The sequence below is a fragment of the Coptis chinensis genome, chromosome 3, assembly GCF_015680905.1.
Source record: "Coptis chinensis isolate HL-2020 chromosome 3, ASM1568090v1, whole genome shotgun sequence".
NCBI lineage: Eukaryota > Viridiplantae > Streptophyta > Magnoliopsida > Ranunculales > Ranunculaceae > Coptis > Coptis chinensis.
Genome location: NC_141458.1, coordinates 51359189 through 51375089, shown reverse-complemented (window position 1 = coordinate 51375089; position 15901 = coordinate 51359189). Strand labels below are relative to the sequence as shown.

General features: G+C 30.9%; 1 protein-coding gene across 1 annotated transcript; it reads left to right on the top strand.

Annotated features, from left to right (window-relative positions):
• Positions 1-480: 480 nt before the first annotated feature.
• LOC147509949 (signal recognition particle receptor alpha subunit family protein) lies at positions 481-6012 on the top strand. The gene is made up of 10 exons (XM_086602090.1): positions 481-733; positions 830-1790; positions 2301-2385; positions 2470-2565; positions 2696-2848; positions 2937-3044; positions 3148-3267; positions 5241-5366; positions 5546-5629; positions 5715-6012. Exons 2-10 carry the CDS (start codon positions 832-834, stop codon positions 5838-5840), a joined length of 1857 nt encoding a protein of 618 aa, XP_086458216.1. The 5' UTR covers positions 481-733; positions 830-831; the 3' UTR covers positions 5841-6012.
• Positions 6013-15901: the final 9889 nt, after the last annotated feature.

Genomic DNA, 15901 nt, shown 5'->3' with positions numbered 1-15901 from the left:
CAAATGGCCGCATTTTCTTATTCTTAGTTGTTTTAGTTTACACGTGTTTGAATTCTTCTATATAGAATAATTCAAAAAATATTAAAAATAAATCAAATCAATTCTATGAAAACGGTCCATGTTCGTTGAACGGGCTCAAAAACTAGTTCATACTAATATGATTAAAAATTCAATTATGCTAGAGTAAAGTTATCTATAGTAGTAGATTCCTTGTTCAAATATCTTCTCTCATATTGTTTATCCTCAATACAAAAATCAAATCTCTAAACTTGTTATTCATTATTAGTAAAATGCACAACCAATTTTAGCCAAATTGATTTGATCCTAATTTAGATTATTTAGATTTAGATTTGCTACTACAATTAACATAACATATCAACTGTGGAGTAATACTCTTGTTTGTCTCTATTGTAAAGATCAATTATTTACTCAATGTCATTGTAAACATATACAAATATAACTTTTTCTTCTAGACTAACTAACGAGTATAATAATACAAACAGTATCTGATTATCGAAGAAAAAAAAAAAAAAAAAAAAAAACAAACAGTATCTGGGTCGAAGTCGGCGGCCCAACAAAACGCGCACCACTTGATCCAAATTTCCATCCAACTGACTTTGACTTTGACGTTTTATGACCACTTCTCAAAACCTCTCTCTATAAATACCCTCTCCCTTTCACACCAAACATTCTAATTTTCTCTCTCACAACAACGCTCATCGAAACGAATCAGGTGTGTTTTTTTTTTCTTTACATAAAATAAATTATTATTATAATTATAATTGTTTTTGAATTAATATAGATCTAAAATTAATTATTTGATTTGCAGGGATGTTAGAACAATTACTAATATTCACTCGAGGTGGATTGATCCTATGGACATGTAAAGAATTAGGAAACGCATTAAAAGGATCACCAATAGACACTTTAATTCGATCTTGTTTATTAGAGGAACGATCAGGTGATGCATCGTATAATTACGATGCACCTGGTGCTGCCTATACATTGAAATGGACTTTTCATAACGAACTTGGGTTGATATTTGTTGCTGTTTATCAAAGGATTTTACATCTTCTTTATGTCGATGATTTATTGGATATGGTCAAGAGGGAGTTTTCGATGGTTTATGATCCCAAACGGACCATTTATTATAATGACTTTGATGATGCTTTTAGGCAGTTACAGAAGGAGGCGGAAGCTAGGGTGGAGGATTTGAAGAAGAGTAATAAGCAGGTTTTGAGACCCGGGAGTAATAATAATGTTCAGAGTAAGAAACTTGCAGTTTTGAGATCTGATGGGCAGAAGAGTAATGGGTCTGTTAAGGGCGGTGGGGATAAGGATTCGTCAAAAGGGAGGAAGTTAGAGAATGGTGGTGTGAATTATGTGAATGGTGATACAAAGAAGAATAAAGAGAATGGAGGTTCTGATGCTTCTGGGGCATTTGATGTAAATAAGCTTCAGAAGCTAAGAACTAAAGGTGGAAAGAAAACTGATAATAATACTGTGGCTAACAAGGCTGCTCCAAAAGTGGAGACAAAGAAAAAGATAACTAAGAAAAATAGGGTTTGGGATGAAAAACCATTGGACCCTAAACTTGACTTTACTGACCCTGTAGAAGAGAGAGGGGATGAACATGTTGAAGCTGTGGCGGTGAATCATGGTGAAAGCATGATGGATAAGGAAGAAGTTTTTAGCAGTGATAGTGAGAGTGAGGAAGATGAAGAAGAAGCTGGTGAGGGCAACAAGGGTGGTGCGAAAAAGAAGGGATGGTTTTCTTCAATGTTCCAGAGGTAAGAAGTTTACTTTTATGTGCAGTTAATCGTACTTTTTGTACTCTAAAGTTCTTTTATTGCTACTAGTTTATGTGTGTATATGACATTCAAGGCTTTGTAAAATTTTAATTGCATCCATCTTTTTGGTATCTGCTAAGCTATTAACCTGGTATTTAGTAGAAACTTGATGTTCCAGCTTCATCTTGATGACAAGTCAGATTACCTCATTTACCTTTTTATTGATTTAATAATTAAATAGATGCTTAGGTTACAACAACTTTATAAAAATCAAAACCAAAGTTTTAAGTCCTTGTGTAGTTCAAACTCTAGGAGTTACTTCTTTTGGCACATTCCATTAGCCATTGGTCCATGACTGCATGTCTGCATCTGTTAATAATATGGTTGGAACAGAGATAAGCTTTTGCCTCATGGAAAGGTTTTACTTTTAAAGTGTTTTGTTTGATTCATAAAGTTTGTAGTATGTTATGTCTTACTTGCATCGAACTTCGTTTTATTATCTGATTTCAGTATTGCGGGGAAGACAAATTTGGAAAAGACAGATCTGGAACCAGCTCTTAAAGCGCTTAAAGATAGACTCATGACCAAGAATGTGGTATGTATATCTGTCCAACATTTAACTTTGATTTCTCACATTCTACATGATTATCATTTGCTCATTAGCTTTGTATCATTTCAGGCAGAGGAGATAGCTGAGAAACTCTGTGAGTCAGTTGCAGCAAATCTTGTGGGTAAAAAGTTGGGTTCCTTCACCAGGATATCATCAACCGTACAGGTTTATAAGCTATCCCTGTTTTCTTCTATTGGCAGAAATAATACATTTTTTTTTGTTGTCTTCGACTCTTTTTTCCTGTTACAATCGTATATGTGAGGCTTACCTTACAGTACAAATGATGACTGTGCAGACTGCAATGGAAGAGGCTCTTGTCCGCATCCTAACACCAAAACGCTCTATTGATGTACTGAGGGATGTGCATGTTGCCAAGGAGCAAGGGAAACCATATGTTGTTGTTTTTGTTGGTGTCAATGGAGTTGGAAAGTCCACCAATCTTGCAAAGGTTAAAGTTGTTTCCTTGAATGGTTTTGAGATCACCTGATTGTGGGAGACCTGCTAATACTTTTGCTATCTGTGCTGTCATTTTGCAGGTTGCCTACTGGCTTCGACAACACGATGTCAGTGTCATGATGGCTGCTTGTGATACTTTCCGGTCTGGAGCTGTCGAGCAGCTTAGGACTCATGCACGTAGGCTCCAGGTATGTCAGTCAGACACCAGTTTAGCTGAATCGTTAAGCTTTATGTATGGTGCAATGTAGATTATATGAGGTGATATTATACTGATATATCTCTTGTTGGCAGATTCCTATTTTTGAGAAGGGATACGAGAAAGATCCTGCTGTTGTAGCAAAGGAAGCCATCCAGGAGGCTACTCGCATTGGTTCAGATGTAGTTATTGTAGATACAGCTGGACGTATGCAGGTATAGTCTCCTAATGCTATTGTTATCATCCTTGCTGGCATCATTGTTATCTAAAGGACATCCATATTTAAATCCTTCTTACTACATATACAGTTTAGTTCATCTGGGGTGTTTTCAGATATGTGTGCCATACTTACAGTGAATCAGGGAGACTAAGAGAACCAAATAACTGATGGATTTAGCCTGGTTTAAGGTTTTTCTATGGACAGTTGGACAGTTGATCAGTTTCTTTAAATTCTTGGTACCAATTTTAAAATTAATAAGGTCTGAATGATCTTAGTTATCAATGTTAAACAGTGCTAGACCTATGAGTGGGGATGACTGCTAACTGAGGTCCTGGGATCCAGGCAGGGTAAGTTTCTGGAGAAGAGCCCATGTCCATTCCAATGGATATAGCGATCCCACCACCCAAGGAACAAACCTACTGCATACAAGATGTCAGTTACCGTCGACACTTCACAACTCAAATCCCATATGCCTTCATGGGTGTGGGTCTGGGTTCCCTCAAAAGGACTGGACAGAAGTGGTGGATGTTTAGAATGTATCTATGATCTAGACATATTACATTCAATGTGGCAGTAACACCCTGTGTTGTATCAATATTCCAATAGTTTAGGAATGATCAGCCAATGACTTTGTGAGGGCGATCTCCTAAGTCCTAAGTACATAAATATCAACACACACACACACTAAGAGAACACCAAAAACTGAAACTTTAACCCTATAAAAAATATGTTTACAAATGTAAGAATTGTTGGCAATTGATTTCCATTGTTATTTGGAGACTACATTTGGTATGGTCAGATCTGGGATAGGATGATTTTATGTGAAGACGAGAAGATCCTATCCTAAGAAAAATTTGATTGTAAAATTTCGAAGGGTGTTAAAATCATGGATTTATTTATAAATTATAATCTAAGGTAATTGCTACTCATAGGCTCTGTTTGATAGTTGTGAAACTTTCGTGTACAAATCTTCAGCCATGGTAATTTATTTATATAGGGAACTTTCCCACCGAGACAGGTTTGATAACTAGAGAGGGAGAAAACCGAAAGAGGAGAGGAGAACTTTCTATTCAGAGGGGGTGTTGCGAAGATTCACGGGTGTGTTTTTAGCAGTTGTGATATATTCCCATGCAACTCAACCATATCAAAAGAGTTGGTGGGAAAGTTTCTGTGGTAAACACACTTTAGTCATTATCAGCTTGTAGGTCGAAATTTGCGTAGCTTCATTTTTGTTTCTTAGTGTGCATTTAATGTATCTACTTTTTAAAGAATTTCTCACCGTTAAATAAAACTATGATAACTCACCAAAAAAAAAATCCTTAATGCACCTATGCTGTCAGCCGTTTCCTATTCTACCTGCCAGTTCTTGTGATATTGATCTTACAGTCCGACAAGCTGAATGTTGGTGGCAATGCTCCTGAATTTGTGTAACATAGTGTCCCCAAATATTTTTTGTATATGTTTTGGATTGTCTTGAAAATATATCTATGTTACATGGACACACCATATTCTAAAAATAATCTGTGTCGGATAGTGTCGGACACATTGTATGTGATATACCTCAATTTTTGACATTTTACCGTGTCGGATATGGACACACGTGTCCGTGTCAATGTAACTTAGGAAAATAGTATTTATCAGTGCGGTTGTAAGAGCCAATTTCCCTTTCGAGAGATCAAGTTCATGTGGTTTGGGTGAAGAATTGTTAGTTTTGTTTGAAATATATATCCTGATAGTTTGTACTGTAGGAAGGGACTAACATATCTGTAGTATTCTAAGTAGGCATTATACGACTCTTAGACTGGGACTCATTAGATGGGATTTTCTTAATATGACTCTTACTGTAGGTGTCTCTCGGTCCTTTCTAGGTATGACTAAGTTAGCTGTCCAAGTTAAGTTAAGTGACATTGCATTTTATGTTTTTTGTATCAGAGTTTTTAACTTCGGCGACATTGCCTATGTTTTCAGGACAATGAACCTCTTATGAGAGCATTATCAAAGCTAATTTACCTGAACAGTCCAGACCTGGTTCTGTTTGTTGGGGAAGCACTAGTGGGGAATGATGCTGTGGATCAGCTCTCAAAATTTAATCAGGTTAGATTTTGTCCACATCTCATGTAACATTTAAAACACCAAGTTTGTGCCATCATGGGTATAAGAGTACATAAAGGATATTGATCATATTAGAATATCTTTTAAAGTCGACTGTTTCTCATCTCTCTTGTACCTCGTGGTTGAAAGAATGTTAACTCCCATTTGCTTTTTGAACACAGAAACTGGCAGATCTCGCTACTTCACCTAATCCAAGGTTGATTGATGGTATTCTGCTCACTAAATTTGACACTATTGATGACAAGGTAGGATCTCAAAGCAATCTCTCAAAATTCGGTGGTTAATGGTTGTATATATATTCAATTTAAGTTAACAAGATCGCATATGCAGGTTGGAGCTGCTCTTTCCATGGTTTACATATCTGGAGCACCTGTTATGTTTGTTGGCTGTGGGCAGAGATACCCGGACCTGGTGAAACTCAATGTCAAAACCATTGTTAGGACTCTCCTGAAGTGATCATGTTTAGTGGCTTTGCTACTTGTCCTCCATCTTGCTCTCCCGAATTTCTTTCTTTACTGTTATAAACGGTGCTGCTAAAACTGTCTCCCCTATGACCTCTTCTCGATATAAAAGAGTGTATTTGTAGTTTTGAACTTAAAATGATTTTACTGATTTGGATTTTTCCTTATATTTTGTGTGGTATTGATTGTGATTGGTGAGACTGGCGATACTGGCGATACCCCGAGTTGTCATTTTTTCTGAAATGAAGAGCAAAAAAATATCTTGAAAATGAACATCTGGAAAATGACAAGTTGAACTGTTGAACCATTGCCTGGGTTAGATATTTAGATACAATTAGCTTTCGAACCCGTACTACGAACGGTGTCGTTATATTAAATTATTCAAAAAAATATTAGTAACTATTCATAGCTATGAGATATATAAATTATATTAATTATTTGTTTAAATTTCTTACACCATTCTCTATCAAAAGAAAACTAGCTTTCGAACCCGTCTTACGAACGGGTGTCGTTATATTAAATTATTGTAAAAAATATTAACAACTATTCATAGCTATGAGATCTGAAAATTATATTAATCACTTGTTTAAATTTTTTGCATCACTCTCTATCAAACGAAAGCATCAAATCTTGGTAAAACCCGTCGATTTATTTTGGTTGTTATGTTTAATAATAGAAGTTTGATTGAAATTTTGTGAGAATGCTCAATGTGGCGAAGATGATATTGAAGCTACTTAAATAGTAAGACATTCTCAATCATAATAAAATAATTATAATAAGTACTACTTAAAATGCAAAACTATACTTGTCGAGAAATTATATTATCCCTATATATAATACAACTATATTTCGAGGTTAGTTTAATGTATTTGCATCAAGTTTCTAATTTTACGTTAATTATTCTTTGAGGCTAGTTCAATGTATGTAGTTGGATCTAGTTTCCGATTTTCCATTAATTATTCTTTGAGATTAATTCAATGTAGTTGTATCAAGTTTTTGATTTCCCGTTAATTATTATTTGGGGTTAGTTTAGTGCAGTTGCACCAAGTTTACGATTTTCCGTTAGTTATTCATTAAAATTAATTCAGTGCAGTTCCATCTAGTTTTCAATATTTCGTTAATGACTCTTTGAGATTAGTTAATTGCATTTTCATTAAGGTTCCAATTTTCCGTTAATTACTCTTTGAAGTTAGTTTAATACATCTGCATCCAGTTTCTGATTTCCCGTTAATTACTTTTCGAAGTTAGTTAGCATCTAGTTTCCAATCAATTTCCGGTTATTTATGCTTTGAGGGTAGTTCGATGTAGTTACATCCGGTTTTCGATTTCTAGTTAACTATTCTTTAAGGTTATTTTAATGTATTTGCATCCAGTTTCTGATTTTCCGTTAAATATTCATCAAGGATATTGCATCCAATTTCTGATTTCCCGGCCTGTTAGTTAATATATGATTTTAGTTTAATGCAGTTACATCCAGTTTTCTATTTTCCGTTAATTATTCTTTGAGGTTAGTTCAATGCAGTTGCATCCAATTTTTGATTTTCCAATAATTATTTTTCGAGGTTAGTTTAATGCATTTGCAACAAGTTTTCGATTTCCCGTTAATTATTTTTTGAGATTTGTTCAATGCAGTTGCATCAAATTTATGATTTTCCGTTAATTATTCATTGAGGTTAATTCAGTGCATTTATATCTATTTTTTTTATGTTTCTATATTCGTTAATTAGTCTTTAGATTAGTTCATTATATTTGCATAAAACTTTCGATTTTTCATTTATAACTCTTTAAGGTTAGTTCAATACATCTGCATCTAGTTTATGATTTATGATTATTTATGCTTTGAGATTTTAATTATTTCGATGCAATTTCATCTGATTTCTGATTTCCCGTTAACTATTCTTTGAGGTTATTTTAATGTATTTGCATGTAGTTTCTGATTTCCCGTCAATTATTCTATGAGGTTAATTCAATACAGTTGCATTTGGTTTTTGATTTCATGTTAATTATATTTTTGAGGTTTCAATGCATTTGCATCCAGTTTCTGATTCATCGTTAATTATTATTTGAGGCTTGTTTGATGTATTTTTGCATACCTTTTCCGATTTACAGTTAAATATTTTTCAAGTATTTGCATCCAATTTCTAATTTCCCATTAGTTATTCTCTGACATTAGTTTAATACAGATGCATCTAGTTTCCGATTTCTAATTAATTACTTTTTGAGTTTAGTTTATTGCATTTGTATAAAGTTTTTAATTTCCCGTTAATTATTCTTTGAGCTCAGTTCAATGTATTTGAATCCAGTTTTCGATTTCCTTTCAATTATCCAATGTGGTGTGTAATACCAACTTTCTACTAATCCATATATAGTGTTCTTGCAAACATGACATAAAAATAAATTATGATTGATTTACTATATTGGATCATCAAACATTATCCAGTTTATGATTTTCGATCTGTTAATTATTCTTTAAATTATATACCTGACTCACTATGTGGGATCTTCAAAGATTATCTACGAACGGGTCCTATCATATTAATTATTCTAAAAAATATATTCAACTATATATGCATAACTATTATATACAGATATTATATTGCTCACTCATCCAAATTTCTTATAACATAAAAACCTCACGTACTCTCTATTAAAAAAAAATAACTCGCCATTGATAAAACCCTTTAACTTCATCTGTTGTTTAATAATAGAAGTTTGATTGAAGTTTTATGAAATTGTCTAATAAGATAAAGTTCATATTGAAGTTACTTGAATAGCAAGGTGTTCCCAATTATACGAAAAAAGATTAGATAAACACCGTTTTAAATGTAAAACTATACTTATCGAGACATTCCTACAATATATAACACAACTATATTTTGAGGATAATTCAATGCATTTGCATCCAATTTCTGATTTTCTGTTATTTATTTTTTGAGATTAGTTCAATGCAGTTGCATCTAGTTTCCGATTTCTTATTAATTATTCTTTGTTGTAGTTTAATGCATTTGCATCCAATTTCCAATTTACTGCTAATTATTCTTCGAGCTCAGTTAAATGCATTTGCATCTAGTTTTCGATTTTCAGTTAATCATTTTTTTAGATTAGTTTAATACATTTGCATCCGACCAGTTTCCGATTTCTCGTTTATTATTCGATGAGGTTGTATTTGCATCTAGTTTCTGATTTCCCGTTAATTATTGTTTGAGGTTAGTTCAATGAATTTGCATCCAATTTCTGATTTTCTGTTAATTATTTCTTGAGGTTAGTTCAATGCATTTGTATCAAATTTATTTTTTGAAATTAGTTTAGTGTAGTTGCATCTAGTTTCCGATTTTCCGTTAATTATTTGTAAATATTAGTTTCACGCATTTGCATCCTGTTTCCAATTTATAGTTATTTTTTTTAGGTTAGTTCAATACAGTTGCATCCAGTTTCCGATTTCCCGGTAATTTAATCTCTGAAGGTTAGTTCAATGCATTTGCATCTAGTTTCCGATTTCCCGATAATTATTTGTTAGTGTTAGTTTGATGTATGTGCATTCAAGTTTTGATTTCCCATTATTTATTCTTTGAGGTTAGTTTAATGCAGTTGTATCAATATTCTAATTGTCCATTAATTAATTTTTAAGATTAGTTTAATGCTTGCATGTGTATCCAATTTCCGATTTCCCGTTAAATATTATTTGAGGTTAGTTCGATGTATTTGCATCTAGTTTTCTGTTTCTCATTAATTGTTTTTTTACATTAGTTTCATGCAATATTATATATATTTGAAAATATTTGTTATTATTGGGGGTTTTTTTTTTTTTTTTTTTTCCAGTTGCTATTATATATTTTGTGATGTTATTTTTTGTATAATTTAATTTTCCATATGTAATTTGTTTTGGTTTGGTTTGGTATATAATTTATTTAAGCCCAACATCTACTTTAACTAAATCAATAGTTATATAAGTTATTTAAGCCAACGTCCGTTTTAACTAAATCTCGTTATTCCGCTAAAATTGGAAATTCTAAAATTCATAAATTTAATTAGAATATGTCATAATTATTGGATGGCTTGGTGTGGTTTTTGAAATCCTTAACTATGACTAAATTTTACACCTCAAATTGATTCAACTTTATTTGTTAGACCCATATATATAGTGCATACAATACAATTTTATTTGTTTTTGGTGTACACTATTACTTATTTTATGATTAGTTTACTTTTTTTTTCCTTTTTTCTCAGTCACATATGTGGTTAACAAATGCATAAAGTAAATGTTCAAGCAACTCAATTCATTTTTTTCATTTGTTCTTTCGTAGTTTCATTATCATTTTCTAGAAAGAAACTTTATTATGTTAAACTTCACCTAGCCTGATATTAGTGTAGAAACAATTCTTTGTGGCGTAAGGGTTTTAGGAAAATCGTTTTTGGTTGAAAATACTGCTTTTTGCAATTTAGTTATTTTTTTTAGGTTAGTTCAATACAGTTGCATCCAATTTCCGATTTCCCGGTAATTTAATCTCTGAGGGTTAGTTCAATGCATTTGCATCCAGTTTCCGATTTCCCAATAATTATTTGTTGGTGTTAGTTTGATGTATTTGCATCAAAGTTTTGATTTTCCGTTAATTATTTTTTGAGGTTAGTTTAATGCAGTTGTATCAATATTATGATTGTCCATTAATTAATTTTTAAGATTAGTTTATTAGTTTAATGTTTGCATGTTCATCCAATTTTTGATTTCCTGTTAAATATTATTTGAGGTTAGTTCAATGCATTTGCATCTAGTTTTCTATTTCTCGGTAATTGTTCTTTGACGTTAGTTTCATGCAGTATTATATATATTTGAAAATATTTGTTATTATTGGGGGGGGGGGGGGGGTTCCAATTGCTATTATATATTTTGTGATGTTATTTTTTATATAATTTAATTTTCCACATGTAATTTGTTTTGGTTTGGTTTGGTTTGGTATATAATTTATTTAAGCCCAATGTCTATTTTAACTAAATCAATAGTTATATAATTTATTTAAGCTAACGCCCGTTTTAACTGAATCTCGTTATTCCGCTAAAATTAGAAATTATAAAATTCATAAATTTAATTAGAATATATCGTAATTATTGTGGCATGTGGTTTTTGAAATCCTTAACTATGACTAAATTTTACACCTCAAATTGATTCAACTTTATTTGTTATGCCCATATATATATTGCATACAATACAATTTTATTTGTTTTTGGTGTACACTATTACTTATTTTATGATTAGTTTATTTTTTTTTTTTTTTTTTCCAGTTACATGTGTGGTTAACAAATGCATAAAGTAAATATTCAAGCAACTCAATTCATTTTTTCCTTTGTTCTTTCATTGTTTCATTATCATTTTCTAGAAAGAAACATGACTAAATTTTACACCTCAAATTGATTCAACTTTATTTGTTATGCCCATATATATATTGCATACAATACAATTTTATTTGTTTTTGGTGTACACTATTACTTATTTTATGATTAGTTTTTTTTTTTTTTTTTTTTTTCCAGTTACATGTGTGGTTAACAAATGCATAAAGTAAATATTCAAGCAACTCAATTCATTTTTTCCGTTGTTCTTTCATTGTTTCATTATCATTTTCTAGAAAGAAACTTTGTTATGTTAAACTTCGTCTGATATTAGTGTGGAAACTATTCTTTGTAGCGTAAGGATTTTAGAAAAATAGTTTTTGGTTGAAAATATTATTTTTTGCAATTTAGTTATTTTTTCCCGTAATTAGCTATATGTTTTAGAAAAAGTTGGACATTCTGTGAAACTCTAGATAAGATTGTTTATTTATTTATATCCAACTTTTTTATAATCAGTAATGGAGTTTAGAAAAAATTGGAGTCTCTAGAGTGCTCTAAAAAAATAGATTGGTGAAGGTATAACTATAATATATATCTAAAGATTTGGATTTTTTTTTTCCGTAATTAGTATTAGAGTTTAGAAAAAGTTGGAGACTCTGTAAAACCTTGAAAAATAGAGCCAAGAGGGTATAGCTATAATATATATCTAAGGATATCAAACCTTGGTAAAATTCATCAATTTATTTTTGTTGTTATGTTTAATAATAGAAGTTTGATTAAAATTTTGTGAGAATGCCCAATGTGGCAAAGATGATATTGAAGCTACTCAAATAGCAAGGAATTTCCCAATCATAATAAAATAATTATAATAAACACTACTTAAAATGTAAAATTATACTTGTCGAGATATTATATTCTCCCTATATATAATACAACTATGTTTCGAGGTTAGTTCAATGTATTTGCATCAAGTTTCTAATTTCCTGTTAATTATTTTTTGAGGTTTGTTCAATGCAGTTGCATCAAATTTATGACTTATAGTTAATTATTCATTGAGGTTAGTTCAGTGCATTTGCATCCATTTTTTGATGTTTCTATATTCGTTAATTAGTCTTTAGATTAGTTCATTACATTTGCATCCAGTTTTCGATTTCTCATTAATAACTCTTTGAGTAGTTCAATATATATGCATCTAGTTTATGTTTTCTGATTATTTATGCTTTGAGGTTTTAATTAGTTCGATGCAATTTCATCCAGTTTTTGATTTTTCGTTAACTGTTCTTTGAGGTTATTTCAATGCATTTGCATCTAGTTTCTGATTTCCCATCAATTATTTTATGAGGTTAGTTTAATGCAGTTGCATTTGGTTTTTGATTTCCTGTTAATTATATTTTGAGGTTAGTTCAATGCATTTGTATCCAGTTTCTGATTCATCGTTAATTATTATCTGAGGTTTGCTTGATGCATTTTTGCATACCGTTTTCGATTTCCCGTTAAATATTTTTAAAGGATTTGCATCCAATTTATAATTTCCCATTAGTTATTCTCTGACGTTAGTTTAATGTAGTTGCATCCAATTTTCGATTTCTAGTTACTTACTTTTTGAATTTAGTTTATTGCATCTGCATAAAGTTTCTGATTTACCGTTAATTACTCTTTGAGCTCAATTCAATGTATTTGAATCCAGTTTTCAATTTCCTTTTAATTATTCAATGTGGTGTGTAATACCAACTTTCTACATATCCATTTGTAGTGTCCTTGCAAATATGACATAAAAATAAATTATGTTTGATTTACTATATGGGATCATCAAAGATTATCCAGTTCCTGATTTCCCGTTAATTATTATTTAAATTATATACCTAACTCACTATGTGGGATCTTCAAAGATTATCTACGAACAGGTCCTGTCATATTAATTATTCTAAAAATATATACAACTATATATGCATAACTATTATATACAAATATTATATTGCTCACTTATCCAAATTTCTTATAACATGAATACCTCACGTACTCTCTATTAAAAAAAAATAACTCACCATTGATAAAACCCTTCAACTTCATTTGTTGTTTAATAATAGAAGTTTGATTGAAGTTTTGTGAGATTGTCTAATAAGACGAAGTTCATATTGAAGCTACTTAAATAGCAAGGTGTTCCCAATTATACGAAAAAAGATAATATAAACACTGTTTTAAATGCAAAACTATACTTATCGAGACATTCCCACAACATATAACACAACTATATTTTGAGATTAGTTCAATGCATTTGTATCCAGTTTCTGATTTTTTGTTATTTATTTTTTTGAGGTTAGTTTAATGCAGTTGCATCCAGTTCCCGATTTCTTGTTAATTATTCTTTGCAATTAGTTTAATGCATTTGCATCCAATTTCCAATTTCCTGCTAATTATTCTTCGAGCTCAGTTCAATGCATTTGCATCTAGTTTCCAATTTCCCGTTAATCATTTTTTTAGATTAGTCTAAAATATTTGCATCCAGTTTCTGATTTCTCGTTTATTATTCGATGAGATTGCATTTGCATCTAGTTTATGATTTCCCGTTAATTATTGTTTGAGATTAGTTCAATGAATTTGCATCCAATTTCCAATTTTCCGTTAATTATTTCTTGAGGTTAGTTCAATACATTTGCATCCAATTTATTTTTTGAAATTAGTTCAGTGTAGTTGCATCCGGTTTCTGATTTCCCGTTAATTATTTTTAAAGATTAGTTTCACGCATTTGCATCCCTGTTTCCAATTTATAGTTATTTTTTTTAGGTTAGTTCAATACAATTGCATCCAGTTTTCGATTTCTTTGTAATTTAATCTCTGAGGGTTAGTTTAATGTATTTGCATCCAGTTTTCGATTTCTCGACAAATATTTTTTGGTGTTAGTTTGATGTATTTGCATCCAAGTTTTGATTTTCCATTAATTATTCTTTGAGGTTAGTTTAATGCAGTTGTATCAATATTCCGATTGTCCATTAATTAATTTTTAAGATTAGTTTAATATTTGCATGTGCATCCAATTTTCGATTTCCCGTTTAATATTATTTGAGGTTAGTTCGATGTATTTGCATCTAGTTTTTGGTTTCTCGTTAATTGTTCTTTGACGTTAGTTTCATAGAGTATTATATATTTTTTAAAACATTTGTTGTTATTATTATTATTATTATTATTATTATTATTATTTTCAGTTGCTATTATATATTTTGTAATGTTATTTTTTGTATAATTTAATTTTCCACATGTAATTTGGTTTGGTTTGGTATATAATTTATTTAAGCCCAACGTCTACTTTAACTAAATTAATAGTTATATAATTTATTTAAGTCAACGTCCGTTTTAACTAAATCTCGTTATTCCGCTAAAATTGGAAATTATAAAATTTATAAATTTAATTAGAATATGTTGTAATTATTGTGGCCTATGGTTTTTGAAATCTTTAACTATGACTAAATTTTACACTTCAAATTGATTCAACTTTATTTGTTAGGCCCATATATATAGTGCATACAATACAATTTTATTTGTTTTGGGTGTACACTATTACTTATTTTATGATTAGTTAATTTTTTTTTCTTTTTTTTCCAGTCACATGTGTGGTTAACAAATGCATAAAGTAAATGTTCAAGCAACTCAATTCATTATTTCCTTTGTTCTTTCATAATTTCATTATCATTTTCTAAAAAGAAACTTTGTTATTTTAAACTTCACCTGAGAATAGTGTGGAAACTATTCTTTGTGGTGTAAGGTTTTAGGAAAATCGTTTTTGGCTGAAAATATTGTTTTTTGCAATTTTTTATTTATTTATTTTTTTTCCCATAATTAGCTAATATTGTTTAGAAAAAAGTGGACACTCTGTGAAACTCTAGGTGGGATTGTTTCTGTATTTATATCATACTTTTTCATAATTAGTAATAGAGTTTAGAAAAAATTGGAGTCTCTAGAGTGCTCCAAAAAATGGATTGGTGAGGGTATAACTATAATATATATCTAAGGGTTTGGAATTCCTTTTTTTTTTTCGTAATTAGTATTAAAGTTTAGAAAAAGTTAGAGATTCTGTGAAGCCTTGAAAAATAGAGCCAAGAGGGTATAGCTATAATATATATCTAAGGATTACAGACCTTCATTGACGCTATGCTCATTGCCTTTCTGTTTGCCAAATAAATTATGCTTTTGCAACAAAAAGTCACATTTGAAACAGGTCAAGAAGATAGTGCTGAAATTTTGGAGGAACTAATGTTGAGGTTGGCTTACCGTTAAACAAATGTGGCCATTCCTGCCTGAAATTATCCAAATCCTTATCGCCCTTTCATAGAGGTCAGTAAAACATTCTATTTGGGTATTGATAATTTGCATCTCCATAGAGAAGGTTGTGTTTTACTGTTGTGGTTTGTAGTCCCTACTTCAATAATCCTTTTTCATGGTTGTTGAAATTTTCATTTCCACTCTTCCTTTGTTCAAATTGTAGACGAATATACGTTCAAATTGCCCCAATTCTCAATTTAGTAGCTTATAGCTTCCTTGAACATAAGTAGAGATAACTAATCAATTTAGTTTTCCTCATTATTCGTATTAGTTCCACACAACTCATTTCCTTTTAAGTTCTTTACCTATTCTACTGATGTTCCTGTTTCTCCAAAGAAGTTTGTACAGTGTATTTGGAATATATCTTTGTTTGTTTGGCATTTTATTAGATTTTATCTCTTAGTGGGAGACCTTGTT